The following is a 25,527-nucleotide window of genomic DNA, read 5'->3' on the forward strand; positions in this document are numbered from 1 at the left end:
TCACCTTCAACACAACTGGGGTTCCTGGGGACATCCACTCTCATGCTGATGGAAACGAACAGGGTGTACCGCCTGGATCATATGATTATTCTTCTGCTCTGCAGAGTGAGAGACAATTGAGAACATCTCACCGTTCAAAATACACGAGGAGAAGGCAGGTCTTCCTAAGACATTCCAGTTAGGGAGGCGAGCGGGGAAGGACGCAGGGCAAGGTGGAAAGAAGAAAAGAGAGGTAGTGAGAGTAAGGAGAAGGCAGGCATGCGTATGTTCTTCTGACTTGAAGACTAAACAGCCGATAAAATTCACACAGCTTTTATTACTCACTTACATCCCTGGAAACCAACAGATGGAATCTCTCATTGCCAAGTTCTAATGCATTTCATGTTCATGCTTAGCATCAGGACACCGGGCTTGCCAAATACTAATAAACCGCAGACAGTGAGGTGAGTGTCAAGAATCCACAGCTCCACCCTCCGCCTCGCTTGCGGCGAGGAAAGCACTCACTCCGCATTAGCTGGACGTCCACAAAAGGCAGCAGGTACATCCGTCCAGGCGTGGAAACTGAAGGTGACCAGTGTCCATACGACATATTCACTTTTTTAGTATAAAAAATACAGAGGTGACCCCCAAGGGTAATTCATATCCATTAGCTGAGAGGGCTCATTATGAGAACTACAGCAATTAATCCTTATCCTGAAGGACAGTCAACAAAGTAGCGACTGTATTCGAGTGTTAAGGCAACCTAGAAAATAAAGCTCAAGAGAAGCCCGTAGTCTATATCACTGTGATACTGGTAGAAATTAGTCCTTGAACACGAGGGCCCAAAACTCTTGAGCTGAAAAATTTTTATTCCGATCAACCAGCCACCTTAGTGCCTGGGCTTCTTTCTTGGACTGTTCAAAGCTTGGTATCCACATCTCCCTCAAAGAGCTCCAACGTGGAGCCAGAGGTGAGAAAGCAAACACTGTGGGCTCCGGGCAGCTCAGGTGGGTAACTTCTGCCTTCCATCTTTTGGGTGGTAAGCCCTGCATTGGGAGAAAGGAAAAAAGAATTCAAAATAGATGATAAGGAAAAACAAGTCCCATGTTCCTGCCTCACAACAACAGCACCCGACACGTACTTTTCCTTTGAAAGCAAATATCGTCACTCCCCAGTGAAACAAATAGTCTCTTGGCAAATATTTTTATGAAATCTCAGAACACAGAAAAGAAGGGAGAGATTCTGCCACCTCCGTGACTGGAAAAGTCTAATTCTGAGGATCAGGAGTTAGGATGGTTGTAGATTTCTTGACAAGGACACTGGAGGTTAAAAAGCGATGGTGAGACTAACCATTGAATGTTAACATTAGTGCGTAAACCTTTAGGGAAGAAAAAGAATACTTGCGTAGCCTCAAAATATCTCCCCTGAAATATTTATTCATTATTGTGGTGGTTTTAACTCATGCCCGCAAATTGTGTGATATTCCTCTCTCGAGGAGGTGAAGATCAATCCCCCTCCCTTCGAGCATGACCTGGACTTAGCAACCTGCTTAATGGAAAGGGAAAAACAGTAAGCTCACGGAGGAAACCTAGCAGGTATCGCCTTAAACCAAGTGATCAAAGTTAACATCACTAGTAATAGGTCAGGTTGATGTCATGCACCCCCCTGACAAGGTGCGATGAGAAGGGCCCTTTCACCGCTGCAATATTATTCCCCCACATCCATAATCCAAGTTTTAACAGGAGAAAACATCAGACAAACCCATGGAGGGACAGTCTACAAAAATATTGGCCAGTGCTCTTTAAAAGCATCAAAGTCATTAAAAATAAGGAAACTGAACGACTGTCACAGTTTGGAGAAGACCAAGGACACACGAGAGCTCATTTCAATCTGGTACCTTGGATTTAATCCTGGAACAAAGGATGTTGGTGGAAAAACGGGTGAAATACGACTAAAGTCTGCAGGTGAGTTAATAGCAGTGTGCCAACGTTAATTTCTCAAGCGCGGACACGTTATCATGTCATGATGTGCAATGTTGACAACAGGAGAGGCCAGGTGAAGGGCGTTCAGGACCTCTGTACCATCTTAGTAACTCTTCCGCCAATTTAAAATCATTGCAAAAGTAAAAGTTGTTTTTTTTTTTAAAAGGCGATGCAAAATGCCTCCCACATTCTAAGGAAAACTGATAGTTTACACTCAGCGAAACTATGGCTTCCATGTTGGAGTGAAATGAAGACATTTCAGACATCCTCACGTACCCCTTCTCGAGAAGCTGTCCAAGGGTAGGATCAATCAGAAGCGCAAACTCGGGAAAAGGGAGAAAGCATGCAAGAAATAGAGGTGTCCACGCAATAGAAAAAGATAAGAAAGGAAAATCCTCAAATGCTGGGCAGGGGAGCTCTCAGGGTCCCTTTTTTTAAACATCAAAATATTAGTGTATCGGCATGTTAGTTAGAAACATTGGGCAAATACCAAAATAATTAGCTAAGTGTGGTGGTAAGAGATTGCTCCTGGGGAGGGAGAAAAGGGGTAACTTAAAGGCTGCTCTTTTTTTTTTTTTTAAACTAACTTTGCAGAACTATTTAATACTTTGAGCTATGTGCATGTGTATCTTTTTCCAAAAAAATTTTGAATGCGAAGATAACAGGGCTTATAATGTATTGAGTTTGTAATAATTAGAATTCTCATCCAACACAAATTTAGAAAGCAGAGTAGAAAAACCAATTTGGAAATATAACAATTTGGGTGCCTACCTGTGGTTGAATCAACATATTCCCTTTTTTGTTAAACTTTCCATAGGAAGCACAGGAGAAGATACTAGGGTATAGCCCCAAAAAAAGATGACCTAGAATGCATATAAAGCTTCCTTTAAGCATCTGAAGGGACTCTAAGTTGAATGCATTAACATGTTTGGAAGAGAGTGAAGGATATACCTCTCTGCTCTTGAGGACCACTGACAAATGACCATGCAGTTTGGCTTAAAAGGGTCTGGAACTAGGGCAAGACTTCTTTACCAAGACAACACAGCACAGAGACCCAGAACACAAATCCAAACAGCAAACCATTAGGAAATGCTAAGACTTAAAAGCTGGGAAGTCTGAATAGCAATACATTTTTTCCCCCAGAAAACTAGAGGTGGGCTCAAAATTGGGGTTACTTTAGTGAGGGATTATGGTTGGTCAGAGATTATATTTGAAGCAAGAGCAGAACAGAATCAAGAAAGGAGGATGCAAACTTTTGAAAGGTCACCGCTCATATTTATTGACTAACATGTGGAGATGCGAGGCTACATCCCATTGAACTAAAGAGCCAGAAGCAGGTAACTAAGAATGGACTAGAGAAAGCAAGTCCGGGTTCCAAGGAAAGAACCATATAACTGTCAAAACTAACAAAAGATAAAATGGGCTACCCTGAAAAATGATGCAATCGCCAGCACCGGAAATGTTCCAAGATAACCAGCAGATGGCTTGTTCGCGATGCTAGAACCAGTCAGCTGGTAGCCATACTGACCACATACCATTGGATGGCCTTCCCAACCCTGGTGCTGCGCCACTGTTTACATGAGAAAGCCAGTACTGATATCTGTTTGCGTGCCTGCCCACTCAAAAGTCCTTTCAGCAGTGTAGGATAAAGTTCCATCTGAGGTGATATCACAAAGAAAATAATCTTATGAAATGGACTCTTAACTCTAGTGTTCTTGTAGAAATAGTTCACAGTATGACCTGAAGGAAGTGTGTCTGATGAAATAGTTATGACATTTTGGAAGTGACTAAGTTTCAGCATCTCAAATTGCCTTTCCAGCTGGGGTCCTGGGCAGAAAAACAAGCTGTTTCTAAAGTATGATTAACAAATATTTTGCTTCCAAAGAGAACATGGTTCCTATTCTAACAATAAGGACAAAGTCAGGTAATCTAAATTCACGACTTTCCTTGAGGCCATCAGGGAACCAAAACCACACAGGAACCAGGTAAACCGAATTCCAGAGTGACAAGCCCCTCCAGGGAGAGATGGATACATGATTTGTTTAACCTTTGACAGAACACCGGAGAAAGCGGTGGTCGTCATACCAACAGGTAATAAGAAATCAGTTAACATTTTTTAAAAATGTTTACTTATTTATTTTGAGAGAGAGAGAGAGACAGAGAGAGAGAGAGAGGCAGAGAGAGAGGAGAGAGTGAATCCCAAGCAGGCTCTGTGCTGACAGGAATGCAGGGCTCGATCTCACCATCCGCGAGATCATGACCTGAGCCAATATCAAGAGTTGGACACTTAACCGACTGAGCCACCCAAGTGCCCCGAGTTACATTTTTAACAAATTCTTAAAGGTGAAGTATGGGTTTTCATGCCAGTTTGGAATACCTAGGAGTCCCAGACACAAAGGAAGAGTTCAAATCCACTCAAAAGCTCTTTTCCATGGACCTCCATCAGATGCTCAGGAGGGAGACTGGTAGCAGGGCAGAAGACTGAAAATATTTTAAGCTGAATTAACATTAATATAATAACCTAAATTTGTAGGAGGTAGCTCAGGTGGTGATTAGAGGAATTTTATAGCATTAAACACGTATATTATGAAAGCATAAAGGTTTAAAATCAATGACCCAAGTTTCTACCTTAAATTTGAAAATGAGCAAATTAAGTCAATTTAAGAAAAATTAACTTAACTGAAGATCATGGGGGAAGGGAAGTGGAAAAAAAGAGTTACAAACAGAGAGGGAGGCAAACCATAAGAGACTCTTAAATACAGAGAACAAATTGAGGGTTGATGGTGGGAGAGGGTAAATTGAGGAGAGCACTTGTTGGGATGAGCCCTGGGTGTTGTATGTAAGCGATGAACCACAGGAATCTACCCTCAAAACCAAAAGCACACTGTATACAGTGTATGTTAGCCAACATGGCAATAAATTATATTAAATAAATAAATAAAATTTAAAAAGAAAAATTAAAATAAGGAACAGAAATAATTAAGATATAAAACAAAAGAAAAAAATAATGAAATCAAAAGCTAATTATTTGAATAGCTCAATGAAATGGATAAATCTCTGTGTAGATTAATCATGAAAAAAAGACACAAATTAATATCAGACATGACAGAGGTGACATACAGATAGTACAGATATTGAAAGAATAAAGGAATGCTGACAATGGTATGCTAGTCAATTTGACAACTTGGAGAATATGAAAAAAAAATCCCTTAGAAGACACAATCTACCAAAGCTCACTCAAAAGGAGATGAATAACAGGAACAGCTTTGTATCTATTAAAACAATTCAATTTATACTTAAAAACCTTCCTACAAGGAAAAAACTTTGATGGCCTACTGGTAAATTCAACAAACAGTTAAGGAAAAAATAATACTAAATCTCCACAAACTCAGGAAACACGAGCAGAGGGAACATGAGAGCAGCATTACCACATATGAAAACTAGCCAAGGCACTGGGAGAAAAACATGGACCAGTCTACCTCATGAACATAGATGCAAAAATTCCTAACAAAAATTTTAACAATTCAAATCCAACAATAAATAAGAAGGATAATATAACCAAGTGAAGTTTATCTCAGGAAAGCAAGGTCATTTAGCCTTGAAAATTATCACTGTAATTCATCATTAAATAAAGAAGGAAAACCATGATTGTCTCAATGGAGACAGAAAATCATTTGACAAATTCTATATCCACTCATGCTAAAAAATCCTCATCAAGTAAGAACAGAAGGAAACTTTCTCAATTTGATAAAGGGCATCAACCAAAATCCTACAGCTAATATCATAAACGATGATGAAAAACAATGATGAGACAATGATGAAGAACAAGTCTCTCTATGATGGGGAACTATGGTCCCAACAGTACTCTTCAAAGTTATAATGAAGGTCTTAGTACAGTAAAGGAGAAAAGGGAAAGAAATAAAAGGCAAATAGATTGGAGATGGGGATAAAATCATCTTCTTTTATAAATGACATGATCATTTATGTAGAAAAATCCTAAGAAATCTTTAAAAAAGATACCAGAACTAATCAGAGTAATGAACACGGTTGCAGTCTATGAAGTCAACGTACAAAATCAATTTTTTTTCTATATACCAGCAACAAATGATCAGAATATATAGTTTAAAAATATATATCATTTATTATGGTATCAAAAAATGTGAACTACTTAGTGATAAATTTGAGTAAAGAGTTATAAAAAAACCTGTACACAAGAAATTACAAAATAATGTCTAGAGAAATTAAAGAAGAGTTAAATGGATAGATATATCATTCTTATGGGTTAAATGTCTCAATATTGTTGTCAATTCTCCCAAAATTGATACTTACATTCAACACAATCACAATGAAAATGCTATCAAGCATTCTCATATAAATTGGCAAACTGACTCTAAAATTTATATATTAAAGCAAAAGACCTAAAATGGTGAAAATAATTTTGAAAAAGAACAAGGTTGGAAGATTGACACTATCTCATTTTAACACTTATTATGAAGCTACAGTACTTAAATACAGACATATTGATCAGTCCAGAAATTAACCCATATATATATATATATATATATATATATATGGCCAATTGAGTTTAGAAAAAAACAACAAGGTAATTCAATCATGAAAAAATAATCTTTCCAGTAATGGTGCCGATCCTATTGGACATCCAAATATACAAACCTCAACTCTTACACCACACTGCATTACAAAAATTAACTCTAAGTGGAAAACAGACCCAAGTGTAAAAGCTAAAACCACAACATTTCTAGAATAAAACAGAAGCACATCTTAGTGACCTTGGGTTACACAAATATTTTTATATAGGACACAAAACACACAAATATAAAAGAAAAAAAATGATGTGCTGGACTTTATCAAAATTAAAACCTTTTACACCTTCAAAGACACTGTTATGAAAATGGAAAAACCCAAAGACTGGAAGAAAACATCTGTTATTTGTTCAAAATATATGAAGAACTGTCACCACTCAAGAATAACAAGAATAACTCAATCTTTTTTAAATGAGCAAAGATTTGAAGAGACGTATTGCCAAAGATATTGATGGCAAATAAGCCATTTAAAAAATACTCAAAATCATTAGTTGCTGAGAAATGTAAATTAAATCACAGTGAGATACCACTATGCACCCAGCAAAATGGCAAAAACTACGACTGACCACACCGACTGTTAATGAATGCAACTCCCATGCAATGATGGTGGGGATGTACGGCAGAGTAACTTTGGAAAACAATCTGGTAATTTCTCAAAATGTTTAACAGACATCTACCATATGACCTAGCCATTCCTTGCCTAGGTATTTATAGAAGACAAATGAAAACATACGTCCACGCAAAGACTTGTACGTGAATGTTCGAGGCAGCTTTATTTTGTAATAGCCAGAAACTGAAAACAACTCAAATGTCCATCAACAGCTGAATGGATAAGGCCATTTTGGCATGTGCGAACTTCAACATGAAGAGAAAGGAACTGTTGATACGCAGTGTTGTGGATGAATGTCAACATTATCATGTGGATAGAAAGAAGCCAGACACAAAAGAGAATCATTACAGGATTCCATTTACATAAAATTCTAGAAAAGTGCCTTAGCTTCTTTGTCAGAAGTGGCAAAAAGCAGATGTGTGGCTGCCTGAGAAAGGGGGTGGAGAGAGGATGGATTAAAGAGGGACTTGAGGAAACTCCTGGGGAGGACAGAAATGTTTGTCATCTTGATTGGGGTGATGGTTTCACAGGTGTAGGTCATAACTAATCAAACCACGCATTTTAAATATGTGCAGTTTATTGTATATCAATTATATCTCAAAGCTAATTTTTTAAAAGCTTATCCCCTGTGAAGTTAGATCTCTGACGATTATATGCTGTCTCCCCTATTATGGCCTTTTTGAGGTCAGGATGGTGTATCGGTAAATGTTCTTTTACAGACTAAAGTCAATTCAATACCGAAAGACTTCCCCCTACATGGGGTAAATAAAGCAAACACCATAGAGAACAAGCCTACTCAGATTCAACAGGTGTGGTGGACAGACTCCAGATGGCCCCCGTGATTTCTGCCTCCTGGTATTCATGCCCTTGTATTCCTTTCCTCTTGAGCGTGCAAGGTATCTTCACTTGTTTTCTAACCAATAAAATACGGCAAAGGTGAGAGAATGTATGTGATTGTGTGCACACGATCATATATGCTGGTTGCAGCACTGATCTTGCTGAACTCTCTCACTCCCTTGCTGGCTTTGAGGAAGTAAGCAGCCATGCTGGGGAAGCCCGCATGGACGAGGAATGTAGTGGCCTCTCAGAGCCAAGGGCAGCCTCCGGCCTCCAGCCAACGAGCAACTTGAAGCCCTCAGTCCTACAGCCTGTAGGAACTGAATCTGCCAACAAGCATGTGAGTTTAGAAGCAGACTTGTCCCCAGTTGAGCCTCCGGGTGAACACCCGGCCCTGACTGATACTTTGATTGCAGGCTTCCGGGGGACCCGCTTAAGCCATGAGCTAACCCACAAGAAACCGTGAGATGATAAATATGTGTGGTTTTTAAGCCACTAAGTCTGTGACATTATTATTCACACAGCAATAGATAACTCACTAGGTCTGTGGGGAGGGAGAGCAGGGGAGAAGCAGAGTAGAGAAAGGGGAGATACATTTGATATTCTTACGGTAGTTTCTACATCCAAATACAATGATTAAATTATTGCCAGCCACAAGATGAAAAATAATCAGAGTCAGAGGAAATCAAATTATTTCTTTTAGCTTTTCCTTGGCTGAAAGAGAAAAAGTGAAGAAACATATATAAGCAGCTTACTTTAAGGCATGGCATATGGAAGCTGTAACAAATCTTGTAAAACAAATGAATAAATGCCAGAGTAAAGAACCGGTCTTAATACCCTTTTAATTTACTTTCACGGTACATTTTGTTCTGCTTTTCAATAATGAGCACATTAGCATTTGAGAACTGTAGCGCATCCATTGAAATGCAAGCAAAGCCTTTTAATCATCCTCACTGACCACTTCTCGGGGAGGAATAAGAACACGCCAAAGGACAGCCTACTCCATCTACTTTTCTTCAAAGACTCCAAAGAGAAGGACATGTAATTACATCACCTTCAGGCACTCGGAAATACCACAGTTAGCTGTTTTTTTGGAAATGCAGGAATATACACATTCTCCTATAACTTTTACAAAGCTATCCACCAACGTCGTCATGCGCTCTCTTCCAGTCCCCAGCAATCACTCCAAAAGGGCGTCTGTGAGGTGCGGACACAGTTAGGGCTTGTGGGGTTCTTTGGTTTTCTGTGAGTGTCATGTCCAAGCCTGGCACGGATCTTGTTCGGCAGCCCCGGGCAAATCACCACCCTCAGAAGTTCTGTTTTCTGCTTTAACAGACTTTCAGAATAAGTAATTAGGATGGCATGGGTAATTAATGTGGTCTCTACTTTTTCACGTTTTCTGCAGTGTGCGGATTTTGGTTTTTGCTGTAACTTGGCCCTGTAACTTAGGTCAAAGAGGAAGTCGTTGCCAGTCAGGATGCATTCTCTGAGAAGGATGATGTAATAGTGTTTGTGCAGCAACCAAGTCACTTGGCTTAAAAGAAATGATTTTATGAGTAAATCTTTGTTATATAAAACCAGATAAAACAATTTAAATTTTTATACTAGTTAAAATGAGGAAAATAATCTTTCAAATATTTTAAAATTTGTCTAAAAATACATACATTTCTCATATGAGAGCCTTATCTATACAATACACAAAAATAATTCAATGAACTGTTCAGGTTTATGTCTGACCTGAAATTAATATGCTGTCCAAAATAAACATTTCAGTATTTAACAAAAATTGTTTGCGTCCAGAGAACTTAGATGAAACGTTACATGTATATGGGAGTAGGACAAGGGACTGATGAGTGATGGCCAAGTAGTATAGTATAAGTGGGCCATCTCATTTCTTCTTTAATTTCTTTTTTTTTTCAATTTTTTTAAACATTTATTTATTTGAGAGAGAGACAGACAGACAGAGTGTGAGCAGGGGAGGAGCAGAGAGAGAGAGGGAGACACAGAATCCGAAGCAGGCTCCAGGCTCTGAGCTGTCAGCACAGAGCCCGACACGGGGCTCGAAACCATGAATCGCAAGGTCATGACCTGAGCCAAAGTTGGCTGACTTTTAGGGGCTGACTGAGCCACCTGGGCACCACTCTCTTTTAATTTCAAAGGTAAATTAAACTAATCTTTCTCTTTCTTTCAATAAGCTACCTTCTAACAAATTTAGTTATATATAAAGTGAGACCATTCCCAGGAGCATCAAGAAATTTGAAGACATTACTAAGAAATTTCTTTATAATAGTTTAAGAAAAAGAAATATTTTAAGGGTTATTCCATCATTATTTGAATATTTTCCCTATATTAATAAGCATGTGCCAGAAAGAGAAAGAGCAAGAATGAGAAAGAAAGAAAGAGAGAGAGAGAGAGAGAGAGAGAGAGAGAGAGGTGTTAGATTGCACATGTGAAATGAAAATAAGTTTCCAAGCAGTAGCCTGTGAGGCAAATGTGTAAGGAGTCTGACAGAAACTAGAGCACTGATGGAAAAGTTAAAGACCTGACAATGTGGATGAGATTTAGAACTTTCCCATTTTTTATTATTTTCTTCCCTCTCCTCTAGCCTGCTTCTATCACTGCCCAGCACCTGCAGCATGGTGTCCTTCAGAAGAAACAATAAAGGGGAGTTTAAGGCCTTCGGGAAGAAGGACAGGACTAGTAAACTTCATGAGGAATGAAGTCCTCAAAGGAGAGGAATGAAATATTCACCTTCCTGCAGAGCCTGGTCTCTCTAATGGGAATGAAAAGGAGTACGAAGGGGCCGCTACAGAAGGATACAAAATGGCGGAGCGCCTGGGTGGCTCAGTCTGTTAAGCATCCGACTCTTGGGTTTGGCTCAGGTCACCATCTTGTGGTTTGTTGAGTTTGAGTGCCGTGTCGGGCTCTGTGCTGACAGTACAGAGCCTGTGTGGGATTCTCTTCTCTTTCCCTCTCTCTCTGCCCCTCCTGCTCTCTCTCAAAATAAATAAACTTTAAAACATAATAATAATAATAACTTTTTTTAAAAAAAGGATGCAAAATGTCAGAAGCCATCGAGATGGCTCTCCTAGAGCCTCTTCGCCAAACCTTGATTCTCTCACCTTCTCCTGAAGCCGGATATTATCCCACACCTTGCTGCACACCATGCACTCAAATGCATCGATGTAGTTGTCCTGGTGGACGTCTTGTACTCCCCACTTCCGTTCCTTGAGTGCTGTGAGAAGTCGCTGATTCGAGACCTCACCCTTCAGCTTCCATTCTATGTAGGCCTCATACAGTCTGTCGTCGTGATCCAGTTGTCTGATGTAACTTGCCAGTTCTCTAGGGTGAGCAAATTCAGACACGAGAATAGCACTTCTATTACTTGGGAGCCAGTCAGCAATGCTGGGGGACCCATAATACACAGGGACCACCCCCAGTTTCAGAGGTCTCCAGAACTTCTCAGTGATGTAGTCGTCACACACCGCATTCTCGAAGGCAAGGATAAACTTATACTGTGCAATGATCTTATAAAAGCCATCAGCATCCATGGAAGCTGGATTTTTTAGCTGCGGAGGGAGATCCTTGTTTCGTAAACACTCACCATAGGAATCCACCTCAACATGAGTCATCAGTTCTCGAACATAGCTGTCCCTGTCTGATGGCGGGTCACAGTCTGACTGGACATACACCAGTGGAGCAAGTCTTCTTCGAAGGATGTTCTTGGACCGCAAAGGGACCAGGTATCTGAGTGACTTCAGGACTTCTACGCCCTCCAAGTACTGGGTGGTCAGTGGCAAGTGGGAATGTCGGCTGAACGTGGCAGTGTAGTTGAACAAGGTGATGACTGGCTTGTGAAAGAGCTTGTAATTATTTTTCGGAGACTCTTCGTGAAAAAGGGCCCAGTCGTGATGGGCCTTCCGAGGCAGAGGTAAGCTATCTATGTTAAAGTCAGTGCCTGGAAGAAGAAAAGAAAATGTTAGTATGTGCGCAAGAATTTTAGTGCTCGTCTGGAGTCTACCTGGTGAGATTAGAATACAGAGGAGTTTGAGGCTATAATGAAGGACGCTACAGCACTTGCAAAGTGCCTCGCAGTCAGTCATGACGCTGTCACCCTAGAGACTGTTCAGGGGGAGGATCACCAAGCAGAGGGACCCTCTTCCTGATTTTATAAAAAGAGAAATGGGACTAGTGTGTAGCCTGGTTCTGAAATGAGAATTTATTCTGCTGCCTCCGCCAATTGGCTTTTCTCCCCAGAGGTGTTGTCTCAGAGAGGGCAGGAGAAAGAAAGAGATAGACAGTTCTTAAAAAAGAAAAGAGCAAGAGAAAGGAAGCCAAAAAGGGGTAAGCAACCAGCTTGGCATTGATGGACTGAAAAAAAGTGAAATCACGCAAAAGTAGCCAGAATGAATATATGGTATAGATATTTTTTTTCATCCAAAATGATCGATTTCAACAAAGTGCAGTGAATCAATCTTAGTCAAAATGGTAGAAAAGAGGCTGTTAAAGACAAAACAGCCAATAATAGCACCATGCTACAGACCGCTGCTGGATGGACGTTAATTAACAAGCGCATCAAGAAATAAAGAAGGCATAACAGGATTATAATTATGAGTGATTCTAACTTCCACAGGATTAATTGGGAAACCTTTGAAACACGATCCTGTGCAGACAGAAGTGATGGATGTGGTAAGCAGTTGTTTCCTGACATCTTGGATGCAGACTCAATCAGGAAGAAGCTATTTCTATAACCGAGAAAGGATTAACACAATACCACAATATGTAACAGAATTTCTAAAGTGTTCCTGACACTGATGATTTTGTGGCCCCTGATTTGAGTTTTTAAATGTAAGGAAATGGCAAAAAAAAAAAAAAAAAAATCTATCTGCAGGGGAAAAAAAGAAAAAAAGCCCAAAGAAATGCTTCCAGAGGAACAAAACATATTCTCTAGTAGAATTCATAAAAATTAATTGTTTAATGCTGGTACACACTCTCTCAAATAAATATATACTCTTTGGTGCCAACACTACAGCAAGAAGTCATTTAATCACGAAAGGCTTTTAAACAATTAAAGATCAAGTAAGACTGGGGCGCCTGGGTGGCTCAGTCAGTTAAGCATCCCACTTCGGCTCAGGTCATGATCTCATGGTTTGTGGGTTTTGAGCCCCGCATCAGGCTCTGTGCTGACAGCTCAGAGCCTGGAGCCTGCTTCGGATTCTATGTCTTCCTCTCTCTCTCTCTCTCTGCCCCTCCCCTCCCCTCCCCTGCTCATGCTCTGTCTCTCGAAAATAATAAACATTAAAAAACCAAAAAAATGCTCACCTACATACACACCGGGAATTTAATGACACGTAGACTTAGGTGGTCAGCAAAAGTTAACCGACAAACTTGAAGATGTGAAAGAGTAGAGAATTTGAGAAGAAAGGCCATTCACACATGAAGTGGTTGCTGGTCAACTGGTCACCAACAGGACCAGGAACGCAGGAACTTGAGTTAGAGCATTAAGTTTCCACTGAAGGCATAACAGGAATCAAGGCTGTTTAACTGGGAGAGAAGAACTGGAGTCCAATCCACAGGAGTCGGAGACAGTGATCAAGATACAAGATTAAGATTGGTGGCGTATGATTAGAACAGAAGTGGGTCCACACTTAACTCGGGAGGGGGGCAGGCACAGGTGTCTTGAGTGAGTGGGTCAGACACCAGTGGCTGGCGGCTGCTGCTATATGGCACGCAGGTGACTCTTTATTTGCCTCGCCCTGGCTGTGCCACGGCAAAGATCCAAAGAACAGGACAGCAGCAGGACACAACGCCTGCCTCCTGTGCTTCAGAGAATGGAGATGGCCTGAGCATCATCTCTGCTCGTCCACATTAGTTAAGGGTAACAGGCACCAAAACCAGCTCTGGCTAGATCTTTCTGTGGCCAGTTTCTAGGTCCACTCAGATTGTATTCATAACATGAATGGGACTTGAGACTGGTAGCAATTATGAACCCTTCATTCACTGTAACGAGGGCTTGCCAGCTCGGTAGCCAAGTTCTACTGGAACCCTGATAAAGGAAGGAAGGGGAGAAGAGCACGGGGTTCCGTGCATATGCAATATTTAGTAGTAAAACAAGCCTGTGGAATCTAAGCAAGATACATCCATGTATGTTCATGCTCTAAAAAAGAACATGGCTTTTGAAAAACGAGAGTGTGAGGTTCTAGGACATCCATCTGAATTGTTTAGTTTGCAGGAGTGACGCCATCTTTAAAAGTGCGGGAATACCTTTTTAACAGAGAGGAAAGTTAAAGGGACCTAACTTCCCAGAAACATTTCCCATTATTTTTTTACCTTAAAAAGTATTTTCTAGCTACTTCCCTAAAACACATACACAACAGACACACACAAAATCATATTAAAGTAGGCTTTTAATCAGATTCTTCCACACTAAAATTCTCTGGGGAAGATTTTAAAAAAGATGGCATTTTGCCCAGTGAGCTCCTTCCCTAAACCTACAGCTTCAGATGGTCAACACTCAAGAAGACTGAAATAAGAACCATAAAAGCCCTAAACTACAGCTGATCCTGGAACAACACAGACCTGAACTTTGTGGGTCCACTTACCTGTGGATTTGTTTTCAACAAACACAGTATAATAGTGTGAATGTATTTTCTTTTATGTTTTTCTTAATAGCCATTTTCTTTTCTTCTGGCTAACTTTATTGTAAGAATACAGTATATGATACGTATAATATACAAAATATGTGTTAACTGACTGTTCATATTATCTTTCAGGCTTCCAGCGAACAGCAGGCTATTAGTAGTAGTTAAGTTTTGGGGGTTCCAAAGTTAGACGCAGATTTTTCGACTGTGTGGGGTGTGGTGCCCCTAACACCTGCATTGTTCAAGGGTCCACCATATTTCACTGAGGGTATCACGGTCTAGAATATGAATGATGGGGCGCCTGGGTGGCTCAGTCGGTTGAGCATCCAACTTTGGCTCAGGTCATGATCTCACGGTTTGTGAGTTCAAGCCCTGCGTCGGGCTGTGTGCTGACAGCTCAGAGCCTGGAGCCTGCTTCTGGTTCTGTGTCTCCCTCTCCCTCTGCCCCTCCCCCACTCATGCTCAGTCTCTGTCTCAGAAATAAATAAACATAAAAAAATTTATAGAATATGAATGATGATACTGAACAATTTCTATAGGTGGCTCAGGAAACAACTGAGTTCCTTACTCCTCTCCAACTCTAGGGCAATACCCACTATAACAAGAGTTGGAACATTCCTTATTTTTTTAAGTTTATTTATTTATTTTGAGAGAGAGAGAGACAGAGTGTGTGAACAGGAGAGGGGCAGAGAGAGAGAGAAAGAGAGAGAGAGAGAGAGAGAGAGAATCCCAAGCAGGATCCACTGTCAACACAGAGCCCTACTCAGGGCTTAAACCCACGAACTGTAAGATAGTGACCTGAGCAGAAATCAAGAGTCAGATGCTCAACCAACTGAGCCACCCAGGCGCCCCAAGAGTTGGAACGTTTAAAGAAATCAAAGGCAATTCAACTATGGCAAATCCATAAAAACATGACTAACTTGCATGCCATTAGCTCACTAGTTTTACACAGTCCTCTTCACTGGCTCTCCCGTTTAACAACTTCGGATTCAAACTTTCATTTCTCTGGGTTATTTTGCGTTTACTGCATACTGAAAAATTTATTCGCTCCTTTAAATAACAGCTGACAAATAGATCTTAAGCACTAAAGTGCACTGTAAAGGGAATTGCAACTTGGAATACAAATGGAATCAAATTAATGCTGGCAAATGGTGCCAGATTGCTAACTGCGGAGGCTGAATTTGGAGTGGCAGACAAGCAGAAGACCGACTATACTTTACGATATGTTTATGTGCTCCTTCCCTTCTGCAAGCACACAAACTCTTTTTTTGTTATTCCTACCCAGACTGGTGAAAACAGAAGGCAACACGTATTATTAGCCGCACTCTACTAACGAAGTTTGAATCATTTATCTGGAGCTGAAACCTCTAGTGGGGAGCAGAATTTTCCGACTGGCTAATGCTAAAGGACCGGAAAGATCAGTGGCCCCACTACAACGCTTGATTCTTTTGAACGATTTGCTCGTGGTGCTCCCAGGTACCCCCACCAAAACATTACCTGGCTTAAACCCAGCTTGCTCGGGGAGAACATATACCTTATTAGGAAAAGAAAAGTGCCCCCTCAAAATGTCCTTCAGAAGTAATCCCTGATTTTATTTTCTTTTAAAGTTTTTTTACGTTTATTCATTTTTGAGAGAGAGAGAGAGACCGAGTGTGTGGAGGGGAGGGGCAGAGAGAGAGGGAGGGAGACATAGAATTCGAAGCAGGCTCCAGGCTCCAAGCTGTCAGCACAGAACCTGAAGCAGGGCTCGAATTCACCAACCGTGAGATCATGACCTGAGCCAAAGTGGGACATTTAACCGACTGAGCCACCCAGACACCCTAGTAATCCCTGCTTTTAAAGACAACTCTAACATAAAACTGTGTGCCCCACAAAGAATACCTCAATATAGGAAAGCTCTTGGGGAAAAACAATTTAGGCCACATATTACCACCCAGAATTTTCGTAGTTTGTTGCTATTTTTAAAGCCGTTTCACGTGAACTTTCTTGACTTACCCACACAACCCCATCAGGTCATGTATTTTCTCTAAGGTTCTGAGGGCTAACTCCAAATGTGAAAGCGGGGCACCTGGGTGGCTCAGTTGGTTGAGCATCTAACTTGGGCTCAGGTCACGATCTCATGGCTCATGGGTTCCAGCCCCACGTCAGGCTCTGTGCTGACATCTCAGAGCCTGGAGCCTGCTTCGGATTCTGTGTCTTCCTCTCTCTCTGTGCTACCCCCACCCTCCGCCCATGTTCATGCTCTGTCTCTCTCTCAAAAATAAACAGTAAAAAAAATTTTTTTAATGTGAAAGAATGATGCTGGCACCTGGGAAAGACCCCGATCACCCCAGGCTAAATTCTAACTAAAGGCAGGAAGGGTGCCATACATGCACCTCTGCAGATGGCCTGGTTCCAGCCCAGTCGGGGTGTGTGGGCAGGCCACTGGACTCCAAGCACTCCTGTACTAGCTTCTAGACCCATCTTCTCCCCCTCTTCTCCACCACCTCTCTTCATGAGTCCTACCTGCTCCTTATCGATTCTATGTCGTGTAGCCCTCTCTCAATCGCACATGTTCAATCAGGCATCTGTCCATCTGCCCCTGGGCCTGGAAACTTCTCACGCCCCCTAACTGGGCCTGTGCTCTAGGCCAGTCAGCAACTTTGCAGCCCCTTCCTGGCGGTGCAGAGCCTGAGGCAAGAGTAAAAAACGGGGTCCGGAGTACCATATGCCTAAACGTTCAGCACCTGTAAATCATTCTGAGTGTTGGATCTTTGATCCTTCCACCTTAACATATATACATTCCTGGATTTTCTTTTAAGATTTAAAAAGAAATTGTAATGTTTATTTTTGAGGAAGAGACAGAAAGAGAGTTGAGTGGAGGAGGGGCAGAGAGAGGGAGACACAGAATCCGAAGCAGGCTCCAGACTCAGAGCTGTCAGCACAGAGCCCGATGTGGGGCACGAACCCATGAGCCATCAGATCGTGACCTGAGCCAAAGTCGGACGCTCAACCGACTGAGCCATCCAGGCGCCCCCATTCATGGATATATATATTTTTTAATGTGCAAAGTCACAGTTCACACCAAATGTGGAGAACGTATATTCAAAATCGACACCGTTTTCTACCATAGGTCGTGATTCTCACTGGGGCCTGGCACAGGGTGAAAAGAGAAGGGAAAGGTTCTCCCTGGCTCGCAGACAGCCTCACCTAACCCCCAGGCCTTCCCTTCCACTCAGTCAGCACCACCCCAGGCTAGACGCCATTTTCCTTTCCTCTTTGGTGGGGGGGAGGGGCTCCCTCGTGGCCTGTCCTGGGTCTTGTCCCTCCCCACCCCCACTGTCCAGGTGCCTCCTGAAGCTCCTGAGTTGCTCAGCTGAGAGTCCCCATCAGACAATCTCTGCCCCATCCCTTCAGGCATCAGCCTTTTAGACTCTTGCAAACGAACCGGTGGCTGGGCAGTCAGGTTCAAACTGAGACCTCTCAGATTCCTCAGGGTTCCAAGCCGGAACGCCAGGGTGCCTGGCCCCTTTTCCTTCTGCCCCTGGCTCTGAGCCACACCATGAGGGACCCTGTGACACAGACATGGACACCTGAACCTGTAAGTCCAAGCTCTGTCCTGACAAAAGCTCCCTCTCTGACCAAATTTAATCAGGCTTTTCTGAGCCCTCTTCTCACTATGTCACAACCTTGGCCGGCTGCCCTGCCCTCGGCCTCCAGAGCCCAGATTCGGCAAAGAATCCTGCCTTGTTGGTTTGGTGATAATCCCCTCCTCACCCTTGATATTTAACCAAGTCCCTCATCCCCCACAACTGATGTCTAAGTCCTTGACCTGCCTCCAACATGAATCCTGAAGCCAGTTTAGCAAACATCTTCCTACCCCTGCTGTCCTCTTAGTAACCTTCCATACACTGATTGCCTCACCCTGCTTGTTGGCTAGACATCCCCAACAGTCTTTGTTGTATTCAGAGTTGAGCTCAGTTCTTTTTTTTTTTTTAATGTTTTTTAATTTTTTTGAGACAGAGAGAGACAGAGCATGAGCAGAGGAAGGGCAGAGAGAGAGGGAGACACAGAATCTGAAGCAGGCTCCAGGCCCTGAGCTGATAACACAGAGTCCAATGCAGGCTGCAAACTCATGAACCACGAGATCATGACCTGAGTCTCAGTTGGACACTTAATGGACTGAGCCACCCAGGCGCCCCAGAAGTGAGCTCAGTTCTATACTGAAGTCTCTCTCCTCTATTAGAGCAGTTCGGATAAAATCTAGCTTAACAAGTATCCAGTGTAAAACTTTTCTTTTACATTCCACACCTTTGTAGTCACCCCTTCACCAATCTGGGCACCAAGCCCAGGGGTGCATACCTGCAACAGAGAAGTGGCCACTGAGGGCTCTGGAAGTGAGCTCCACTTTGGCCATTGGGGCAAGGAATTCTGGGATCCTGGTACTTGGAGTGTGACCTCTAAGGGGGAGGCACAGGCTCTATGGCCACAGGTGAGAACGTGACCTTAGCCTATGGACTCCTCGTCCTGTATGAAGGGGCACAGCTGGAGAAAGCCAGAGCTGACCCCTCTGGGCCGAGTCCAAAAGCTCCATTGTCCAGATTTAAGTTGTCAATCATCGTCCCCAAGCACAGTTGCTTCCAGGTTAGAATTCATGCTCTGGTATAACAGTGGCCTGATGTACTGTGTGTGATTACTTAAACCAAGGACACAAATTCAGATTTTAAACCTCTGGACAATGACATCCAATATGGTTGGGCGGGAGGAGGAACGGGGGGATGACTATTTCCTTCTAGCACATTCTCCCATAATGAATCCTCTTCAATGATTTAGTCTAAAATATGCCAACATGTCCGTTTCCCAACCCTACTCAGGTTTCAACTAAACCTACTTACTGATAGATCCTACGTTTATACTCTATCCAGACTGCTCCCCTGAGCTCCAACCAGATTATCTAATAGCATGCTAGAAATATCCACTTGGATAGCCCAGAGAAAATCACCAATGACCATGCCCTGACTAAACTAGCTATCTTCCCCTAAAGCCCAATCCCTTTTCGTGTCTTGTCTCCATTACATCACCACCAAGGTTGGTTTGAGCCTCTTAGAGTAAGCTAAGTGCTCTACCTTTGAGTATAAACCTTTCTTTGCCTTTTCCCTTTTATTTTTTATTTGTTTATTTACTTGAGGAGGGGAGGCAGGGAGAGAGGGAGAGAGAATCCCAAGCAAGCTCTGTGCCGTCAGCGCACAGCCCAACTCGGGGCTCGATCTCATGAACTGCGAAACCATGACCTGAACTGAAATCAAGAGGTGGACACTTAACTGACTGAGCCACCGAGGCACCCCGGCTTTTTTCCTTTTAAAGTACATCTCAGGTGCACAGAATTGGGTGAATCGTAATCTTTGGTACACGGCACACTGACTCCAATGAGCCAAGCATAAACCTACAGAGAACTCCGAGTCACGGGCATTTGAAATCTTAACGCCAACACACAGCTCCAGCCCGTACAGAAGGGTTGCCAGCCCGAGCATGCGGCCGAGAGATCCGCTCAATCCTCCGGCTTTCTCATGCCAGGCCGATGCTCTATGTGACCAGATAAAGTTGCTTTTTATGTGCGTTTGTTTTTTTTTTTTCCCCCGGAGTGACTTGAAATATACCGATTACAAATTTCTATGGAGAACAGAACACGCACATGGAAGATTTTGCCCTTTTCTTTTATTTTGTAGACAATTTCCACCAAAATGGATCCAGGAGTCAATGCTTTATATAAATCCATCACGAAAGCAGAGAATCTAAAGTAGAGACCTTCTCTCTCCTGGAGACTACTTTCTTCCAGACATACCAATGTCCCCCAACAGAACACACATTCCTTCGAGAATTCAAATACTGGGCTTAGTATTACCATGGGTTTTGCCCAAGATTACAGCACTCTCGGCTGCAAGTGGGTTCACGGAGGGCACAGAGGGCCCGGAGCTCTTTTTTCTAACAGGAGGTCGTGTTAGTCATCGGCTTGCTGGCTTCTCAGCTCCATTCCTATCTTTGTGTGTTGTGCTCCGCACTGAAGGGAGAGACCCTGCAGACTTCATTTCTCAGGACCCCCTGCCGACCGGCCTGCATTTAGGTCCTGCCAATGGGAGCGTTGTAGGGAGGCTGGGAAGTGGAAGGGCAAGAAGGAGCCTCTTCTACAGGCTTCTCCCTTAGCAGAGAGAGCAGCAGCACCTGGGATTGTGATCGTTATCGGCTGCAGTGGAGACACCAGCCACGAAGACTGTGGTGACAGCCCCAGCGGCAGTGGCAATGACCTTTCAGTGCCAGCGCACAGGTTCCTGCTCACCTCCAACAGCAGAACCTTGGAGGCCAGCTGTCCTGCATTCTGGGTCAACCAATCTCCCTGCCATGCTTCTCCAGCCCACGGATGGTAGCTGTTTCCCATTACTTGTTCCGCGTAACTTCCCTTACGTTCTTTTGCTCCACCAACCCTTCCAAGCCTTTGTAACTAACCAATTCCCATAATAAATCCCATTGTTTGAAACACCTAGAACACCTATCAGAGGACGATTAATACAGAAGCCCATTTCAAAACCCTGAGACTTCCAAGGCACCTGGGTGGCTCAGTCGGTAGGGCGTCCGACTTTGGCTCAGGTCACGATCTCATGGTCGGTGAGTTCAAGCCCCGCGTCGGGCCCTGTGCTGACAGCTCAGAGCCTGGAGCCTGTGTCAGAGTCCGTGTCTCCCTCTCTCTCTCCGCCCCTCGCCTGCTCACGCTCTGTCTCTCTCTCTCTTTCACAAATAAGCATTAAAAAATAAAAAACCTTGAGACCTCCATCTGACTGCAATTTATTATTCCAACTTCTGTTGCAGATTTTTTCTTACTCGCTTACTCCTTGATTTTCCTAAAAACACTATTTCTTCACAATTCTTATCCCCTTGTTATCACCATCCCAGGGTTTTATGTCCCCCTTTGTGTTTATGTCCCTCTTAGTCCATCTGGTGAGAATGGGGAAGGAGAAAAAACACAAGCCTTCTATTTAAGGAGGGAAAACATAAAATCAGAAAATGATCAGAAAATGAGGCTCCCCCTTACGAAAGGAACCATCAAACTGCTTGACCCTGGGAAGCCCAGTCCTGGTGCAGGTACTGTGTTGTAAATGCCTCTCTGAGCTGCGAACACAAATACACAGAATGCTGATGACCCAGGTAGCTACGGAGAACAGAAGTTTTATCACAAACTACAAATCCTCTCCACTGTGTTTGGGTGTTTGTTTTTCCCCTTCAACTGTGTTTCTTGACATTTAACGTAAGAAAAAGATGAAGACTTTCTTGCTGCGAAAAATTTTACTATGGAACCTTTTACCCGTCGGAAGTGAACACCTCTGTGGCTACAAGATGTTAAGGCTTGAGAAACGATGGGCGAAACACAACCGCGGCAGACAGCCGTGGCTCATAAATCACCCTATTGCTAAACGCCTCAGCGGCAGCGAAACTCACAATGGCATCACTGAGTGTGTCGTCGTTTCCTGCCTGGGATTAAATCATTTGCTTTATGAAACTCAAACAACTTCCAGTGTTTGAGATAACTATTGCAATTGCTACCTCCCCACTACTGCTATCTGCAATAAGCTTCACAAGCACATTAAGGTACCTCTGACAGCGTCTGAGCCTAATCTCGAAAGGGATTCCATTTCTTCCATGGTAACAATTAGAACGAGTGAGAAGATGAAGAAGAAACCAGAGCAGGACTGACAGTTTGCAGGGCGGACTAAGGCACTATCCACCCCCCCCCCCCGCCCCCCAGGAGACAGGAGCTGAAATGTCGCCCAGGGCTTATTGGCAAAGCCACTTCAGAGAGTTCTAGAATGTTCTGCTAAACCCCTGCTTGCCACTTTCATGGCAAGGCTACATGACCCTGCATTAGGGTCTGTGATATCTCTCAAGGCACGCAAAGAATTTATTCTTCGTTAATAAAAAGCCGCGTGTGGGGGTTTCTACGTCTCACGTTCTGATTCTATTGCAGCCAACACACCTGGAGACCGGAGGCAGCGCCACTGACTCAGAGCAGCACCCCTAAAAAGCAAGGTTTTACTGAGTTCTACTATTTGGAAAGCATTAAATTGGGAACTCTGGGGCTTCACAGATGAACAAAATAAGCTCCAGGGATCTTATGATTATGAATGTAAATGTTAAGCCATTAGCTGAAGTTCAAACTAGAACAGAAATGCAAACAGCCCTGGCAGGAGAAAGAATGGAATGATTATTTCTGACTGGTCAAAGAGTTTGGGGCTTAACTGCTTATAAGCACAGGAAAAAAAAAAAAAAAAGCAATTTAAAAAAATAAATAAGACTCCATTATCAACTCAGGGCAAATAAGTAAACAGTGAACCAGCTGGTTCATCTATGAGTATCATTTGCATAGCCATAAAAATGTAGAGTGAATATTAATCTATCAAATACGATAATATAAGTGGAAGGTGTGGATACAAGAAGGGTGAGTTTTTGAGTAGGAGAGAATGTAAGAATCAACCCAAGATACAGCCAGTAGCTTCCAAGATATAGCCAGTAGATAAGGCCTAATACTGAAAAACCATTAAGTAACCTGAGAAGCTAACACAAACTTGCTATTTAAACTTGGAGTATGTATAGCTTTGATAAGGACTAAAATAAAATATTATATAGGAAAAGTGTCTCCCTCTCCCGTGCACCAGAAACCCAGGTCCCTTTCCTCTATTAACAGTTTCTTTTCATGTTCTGCATTTTTAAAAAAATACATAGATGGAAGGAAAGAAGGAAGGAAGGAAAGGAGGGAGGAAGATAAAATAGCACATTTAACTGAATCTAGGAAAAATAAATTATAAGACGGACCATTAATTTTTTGTGTCACCGAGAAAAGCATTTGCAATTAAACTATGATCTAATGCTTTCTTAGAATTTTTATTTATACTTAGTAGAAGAGCTCTTTTAGATTTGCTCACAGATTTTTGTGATTTATCATTCTTGTGAATACTTAGAAAAATAAAAGTTGAATTGGTTAAAGCATCTAAAATGTCTTCAGATTCAGAGTCCAACTCTGAATCATTTTTGAATATGTGATGTCCTATGTTTTCTACCATGTTTTGCTCTGTGCCATTAAGGCTGTTAGCGATACAGCATTGCTTAAAAGCACACAGCACCATCCTCTCTGGGGTTTCCTTCCAAACCACTGACACAATCCCCAAGTTTTGGTGTCCATGCTTGCTTGGCATTACCAGGTGTCAGAGAACGTTTTCAGGCATTAACTTGACCCATATTCTTTCCTCAAATGGTCCTTGAATGGTTTGCTGAAACATCAAAGGGCTGCAGTTCCCTTCGTGCAGACTGGAAGGATGGGCCCATTCGTGGCCATGAGGACCACCACAACTACCTCCCTGCTGTTGCCGACGGTAACTGGAGGGAGGCTAGCAACTATAAAATACACGGTGATATAGGGGATGCTAAAATTTGAACAGGAAAAATGCTTTTTAGAATTAAGTAAATTTTGGGGCGCCTTGGTGGCTCAGTCAGTTGAGCATCCGACTTCAGCTCAGGTCGTGATCTCACGGCTCATGAGTTCCATCCCCACGGGTTCTGGGCTGACAGCTCGGAGCCTGGAGCCTGCTTCCGATTCTGTGTGTGTGTCTCTCTCTGCCCTTCCTCCGCTTGTGCTCTTTCTCAAAAATAAATAAACATTCAACAAAACTACAATGAAGTAAATTTTTGCACAGAAATGAAAACACGTGAGACACAGCGCATGCACCTGCAGTTTCCACGAAACTACCATGTGGTTATTTCCATGTCAGTGAAGGCGGAGTTGTTCCATTTAGCGCCCGATTCTTTTTGACGATCACATAGGACTATTCCATTTAGTGTATGTATGTGTCACTTCAGTGTTCTCCCGACTGTTCCACGTCGTGGGACAAAAACTAAACTCTGTAAAGTGGGTCATGAAACAGCCATCTTCCCAAGTTGGCCGCACGGCTTCCTACAGTACTTGGTACCGCTGACGTCTTCACTAGCAACTAAAACTTCAGTGCGCACTGCCCAGGAGTCTGTGCTTAGACTCTCTGCTGGAGGGACATTTTACAGAAGTCAATCCTCAAGACAGCAATCAATCTCCAAGCTAATTACATCCTCTGAAACCAACGATCCGGACAACTGAGTACTTTGACCAAACCACCTGGTAGATATGGGACTGCCAAATCATTTTATTCCACTTAGCCCTTGGGCCACATTTGACCTTAGTGGGAAGCTATGACCTAGAGAAATAAACTCTCCTTATTCTCAAAGTCTCCAGTGCCCCAGTCCATTTAATCATCTTAGAGTCTCTCTCTCTCTCTCTCTCTCTCTCTCCCCAAAGAGAAACAGTGAAGAAAGCTCTGCCCTCCAAAGTCCAAAGTTCATCATGCATACGGGGCACCCAGCTTGATTTCCTAATGCACGTGTATCATTGCGGAAACAACAAAACAGCCACAAACTCGGTCAAGAATTTTAGGTCCACGTGAGGAACCCTCAGTAATACGATGTATAAATTATAGTTTATAGGCGCACGCTTAATACTTTGAACAGGTAAGATCCACCTCTCCTACAGCAGTCAACAAGAGTAAGACTGTAAATGCACAAAGGACATAAACATTTTCCTATCATTTTAATTTTAGTTGAAATTTTTATCAAATTTCTAGAAAATGTATGCTCAATACAAGAAGTTCTACTGTACAAAAATAAATAAATAGATGGAGGGGAGATCGAAATAAATAAATACATACATACATACATACAGATGAAGAAACATCAGCCATATTCCCAAAGAAAAGCAATGTTTAACATTAGGGGTCTTTGAGTTTATTAATGTGTATGAGTCTTAGTGCATGAACAATTCAAATAAG

General features: G+C 42.6%; 1 protein-coding gene across 6 annotated transcripts in view; it reads right to left on the reverse strand.

The window, feature by feature from the left end:
- Positions 1-296: 296 nt before the first annotated feature.
- FUT10 (fucosyltransferase 10) overlaps positions 297-25,527 on the reverse strand; it is an 83,721-nt gene continuing 58,490 nt past the window's right edge. For all 6 annotated transcript variants that reach the window (XM_042983173.1, XM_042983171.1, XM_042983172.1 and 3 more), the window contains 2 exons: positions 11,135-11,970; positions 297-1,025 (listed from right to left, as the gene is read on the reverse strand). In XM_042983173.1, the coding sequence (XP_042839107.1) occupies positions 801-1,025; positions 11,135-11,970 (1,061 nt within the window). In that variant the 3' untranslated portion in view covers positions 297-800. The remainder of the gene's footprint in view (positions 1,026-11,134; positions 11,971-25,527) is intronic.

The sequence above is a fragment of the Panthera tigris genome, chromosome B1, assembly GCF_018350195.1.
Source record: "Panthera tigris isolate Pti1 chromosome B1, P.tigris_Pti1_mat1.1, whole genome shotgun sequence".
Taxonomy (NCBI): domain Eukaryota; kingdom Metazoa; phylum Chordata; class Mammalia; order Carnivora; family Felidae; genus Panthera; species Panthera tigris.